General features: G+C 32.7%; 2 protein-coding genes across 8 annotated transcripts in view; one reads left to right on the top strand and one right to left on the bottom strand.

Annotated features, from left to right (window-relative positions):
- The window catches only part of LOC104779285, a 2,488-nt gene extending 1,878 nt beyond the window's left edge, over positions 1–610 (top strand). Inside the window, exon 2 of the mRNA XM_010503644.1 lies at positions 603–610. Coding sequence (XP_010501946.1) covers positions 603–610 — 8 coding nt within the window. The remainder of the gene's footprint in view (positions 1–602) is intronic.
- LOC104778003 (transcriptional adapter ADA2a-like) lies at positions 920–2,813 on the bottom strand. Of its 7 annotated transcripts, XR_766376.1 has the most exons (8): positions 2,799–2,813; positions 2,482–2,659; positions 2,205–2,255; positions 1,947–2,110; positions 1,657–1,761; positions 1,466–1,564; positions 1,219–1,306; positions 920–1,129 (listed from the first exon to the last, which is right to left on the bottom strand). XR_766376.1 is itself a non-coding variant. In XM_010502358.1 (7 exons), exons 2-6 carry the CDS (start codon positions 2,253–2,255, stop codon positions 1,250–1,252), a joined length of 462 nt encoding a protein of 153 aa, XP_010500660.1. In that variant the 5' UTR covers positions 2,482–2,659; the 3' UTR covers positions 920–1,129; positions 1,219–1,249. The 7 variants fall into 7 exon arrangements, 3 of the variants coding, with proteins under 3 accessions (XP_010500660.1, XP_010500661.1, XP_010500659.1); XR_766374.1 differs by having other exon boundaries at positions 1,657–2,110; XR_766373.1 differs by having other exon boundaries at positions 1,657–2,110; positions 2,219–2,255.

Genomic DNA, 3,857 nt, shown 5'->3' with positions numbered 1-3,857 from the left:
TCATTTTTTTGCCATGACACAAAATAAAATAAAATTTCAATCATAACTGTTTTTACAACTTTCTAAATTATTCTCTAGCATTCATTCTTTTAAAAGTAAAGAAATTCCTTCAATTTTTTATTTAACAAAATATTTTTGGAAAGATGAACCTAATTTACAACTTTTAGTTGATTTTAAATATAAAAATTCAATAAAAATACCTAGAGTTTTTTTTTCTGAGAGTTAGTGGATTATATAGTAAGTTTTTGAATTTGACTTTTGAATATGGTAATAAAGATATCTTCTATTTAAAAGCAGTTTATATGGGTTATTAGGTATAAATATAATCAAGCGTATACACAACATTTGTTGATTTTTCATAGTTTCGTAAAATTTTTTTTTTTATTTGTTTTTGAAAAAAGAAAAAAAATTAAACGGTTGTATCTGTTCATTGTAAAATTGTGTCTTTTCATAATATTTTATTTATATTTTTTATCATAACTTTTCGTTCCAGAAGATGTGTCTATTTAAATAGTCATATTTTTTTAACTCTCTTTATATTTATTGATTTATTATCTGTCTACATTTATTTTCATTATAATTTAATATATAAAAATTTGTAGATAAATGAACCTTCACGAGGTCTAACCTCCAAAGTAAAGTTATTGCCTTAATTAACCATAGACTTGTGAGAGAAGTAGTAAGAGTACCTCCATCAAAGGTTGTAATAAAAGTATCTTAAAACAGATTTTATTCTTAATTTTGAATAAAAGTAAAATTAAAAACTTTTTAAGAAACTTTAACATTTCATAGGTCTATTGAAGGTTGTTAAATTTGAGTTTCTTAAAAATATTTTTTTTTGTAATTGTAAATTATTATGATATTTTGTGAAAATTTATAAGACTTGTATACTCTTAAAAACTTAAAAATATTGCATTCAATAAAAGTTTAAACAAACATGACATAAAAGCATATTAAAAATAGATTACAAAATGATTAATTTTAATTTTGATTTGTACCAAACTTTTCCCATTTTGATTTTATCTTTGGCACTGCAATCTGCGTTATTGTCGAGCAGTGTCTTAACAGTTGAGATATCTTTGGAAGTTATTGAGTACCAAACCGCAAGGTGCAATGGTGTCATACCGTTCTGCATAAAATATCCAAACCAAATCAGTCCAAGCTAAATCAATCAAGTAGAACAGAGAGACTGAGAGAGAGAGAGGGAGAGGAAAGTACACTAGCTTTAGCTTCAATAAAAGCACCACTCTCAAGCAGCTTCATTACAACCATTCTTGGCTGCCATGTGCAATGGAGTCTCACCATACTGAAAGAACACAGTGAAGGAACATTGATTAAAATTGCAAAATCAAAAACCTTCAAGAATCAGAGAAAGAAAAAACATAAAAAACAAAAGAATCAAATTTTGTTTCACTCGACCAAGGTGCTTTTAAGAACAGAGTCAATTCAAAAGAGTAGAACTTACTGTTGCAGGATCAGCCATGAAAATCCTTGATATTAGATGTCGACATTCAGGTGAAAGGTGTAAGTCCTCTGGGATTGAGTATGTGACACTAAGGATTCTCTGCGTTTTAGGATCAACGAAGAAGCAAACTCAATACAATCAAGTTTGAAGGATAATGAATATAAGATAAAGAACTTAGAAGAAAGCTTTACCTGTATTGTCTTTGGATAATCTCTTGTCTCTTGTGGATCCTCAAATGGATAAGCTCCAACCAATATTACATATAAGGTTACGCCACATGACCATACATCTGCAAGCTGGGTATTGTAACACCACAAAATTCAAGGAGATATGTACTAACCCAAGAGATGGCATTAGCTTTAAACATTGTATCAAAAGCTTTTCTTGTATGTATGCAAAAAAAAACTAGAAAACAAGATCTGAATTCAAGGAGATAACAAATAAGATGAGAAACACCAAGTTTGAAAATTATTGTTCTTACGATCTCAGAGAGCAAGTCAGCCCCAAGGAGACCATCAACATCCCAATTGTCCAAACCGCTATATATTATTGGAGGCGTAATCTTTGACAACGAGTCAGAACCAAAGGGCTGCAAATTTCTGGGTAACCCTCTTGGACTTTTTAGTGTTTTGCCGGCTATACTGCCTGGTGCACCGTGGTTTAGTCGCAGCAGCAGAATAAAACTAAATCAACATCATGGATGAAGAAGAAGTTGAGTCCAAGAAAGAAGATACTTAACTATATCAACTTTACCATTACCAGCAGAAACATGAAGTGGCTTATGATACATCTGCAAAAATCCCAAAATCAAACAAAAAAACAAGATTTTTGACTCATGGGCATGCGATTTCACCAGATTCGAATGCAAATTCACCACCAAAACTTCAAATTCATTCACTAGTCTAAATCGATACGGTACCGAACCAAACACATATCGAAATCGGAGTTTTTTAAGTAACAGATTTGGAATTCAGCAACACAACACAGAAGAAAAGAAAGTGGGGGAGGGGACATACGACGGGATTGCGTTCATTTCTTCTGATCTCAGCCGTTGTCCACCGGAGAGAGCACAATCGTGAATTGTGGTGGGTCTAGCTGATCTCAGCCGTTGTCCACCACCTTCTTGTCGGTTCATTTCTTCTTCTTCTTCTTCAATCCCACCACCGCCTTGTCGGTTCATTTCTTTTTCTTCTTCTGTCGATCAAAGGAGAGAGACGAGAGACGAGAGAGAGAGAAATATAATTAATAAAAAAATAAAAGAAAATTTTATTTTTCTCCACCCAATCAAAAACTGACACACCCCAAGTATCTAAACATACCAAAAACATCTTACCTAAACAACGATTCTAAACTAAATCATACCAAAACAATTAAATTTAATCACATATAATACTTTAGAAACTCTTAACAACTGCTTAAATCCTTTGATGGAGATACTCTAAGTTTGTGTTAGTGGCGTAGGTGGAGAATTGAAGTACGCAACTCAACATTATCACCTTTTTCAGCTATAAAAGGAGATGTTTAGAAGAGGTTTTTTACACTGCAACACACACAAATTAAATTCTTCCACAATATCGCATTTTAATAATTTTTTCATCTTTTTCTTTCTTTTTTATTTTGAAATCTTTGTGAGAAAAAATGGCTAATGTTGGAAACACTAGTGTGGATACTCGTCTTGAAGAGCTGGATCGTGAGAGCACAGAGTTGAAAGGTGAGATTGAGAAGCTCGGTGCAGAATTAGTCCGACTTCATCATCCAACTGGTCGAGTACCTGATGTTGGGGCCATTCATGAGGTCAAGAGGAAGCTCATCGATAAGCAAGGGAAGTTGAAAGAGCTCTCCGAGAATATGAAAGAAGTTAAGAAGGAGATGGAAGAAATTAAGAAGGAGAAGGAGGAAACCCAAGAGTGATAGGTTACTTTTACAATTCCAGAGTGAAGCTCTCTTATAAATAAGTAACTGAGATATTGATCTTGAGGGCGAGTGAAATATATAGACATGTTAATTTTAATTTTTCTTGAACTATTTAAGTCCAGGGAGGCTTTCTTGTAAGTAAAATAATTGGGAAATTGCTGACTCTAAACTCATCTCTGATGAGTTTTATATCCTTATAATATAGGAAAAAAGATGACTAGCTACAGGAAGTATTGGTGAATACATGGTCACACATGCCAAGTATACTATTGTATACTCAACTACACAAAGTATATGTATTACATGGCCACATGCATGAACTATATAACGTTATGCGGTCAACATCATAGACACATAATTCAGTACACCGATCAATTGACTCCGGTGAAGACCGACGTTGACTCCGGCGTTGACCAACACTTAAAAAAAATATCTAAATTAAAAAAAAATTATTATAGTAAATTATTTATGGGTTTTC

Source organism: Camelina sativa, chromosome 3 (assembly GCF_000633955.1).
Source record: "Camelina sativa cultivar DH55 chromosome 3, Cs, whole genome shotgun sequence".
Lineage (NCBI taxonomy): Eukaryota > Viridiplantae > Streptophyta > Magnoliopsida > Brassicales > Brassicaceae > Camelina > Camelina sativa.
The sequence above is the reverse complement of the archived record's forward strand: the minus strand, read 5'-3'. Positions and strand labels throughout refer to the sequence as shown.

Excerpts from the sequence above, each read along its gene's own strand:
- LOC104778003 (XM_010502357.1), bottom strand. The coding sequence starts at position 2,645 with ATGAACCGACAAGGCGGTGGTGGGATTGAAGAAGAAGAAGAAGAAATG. Across the intron at positions 2,149-2,481 it reads GAAATGAACGCAATCCCGTC|TTTTATTCTGCTGCTGCGAC; the intron begins GTATGTCCCCTC and ends ATGTTGATTTAG. Across the intron at positions 1,565-1,656 it reads ATTATCCAAAGACAATACAG|AGAATCCTTAGTGTCACATA; the intron begins GTAAAGCTTTCT and ends CCTAAAACGCAG.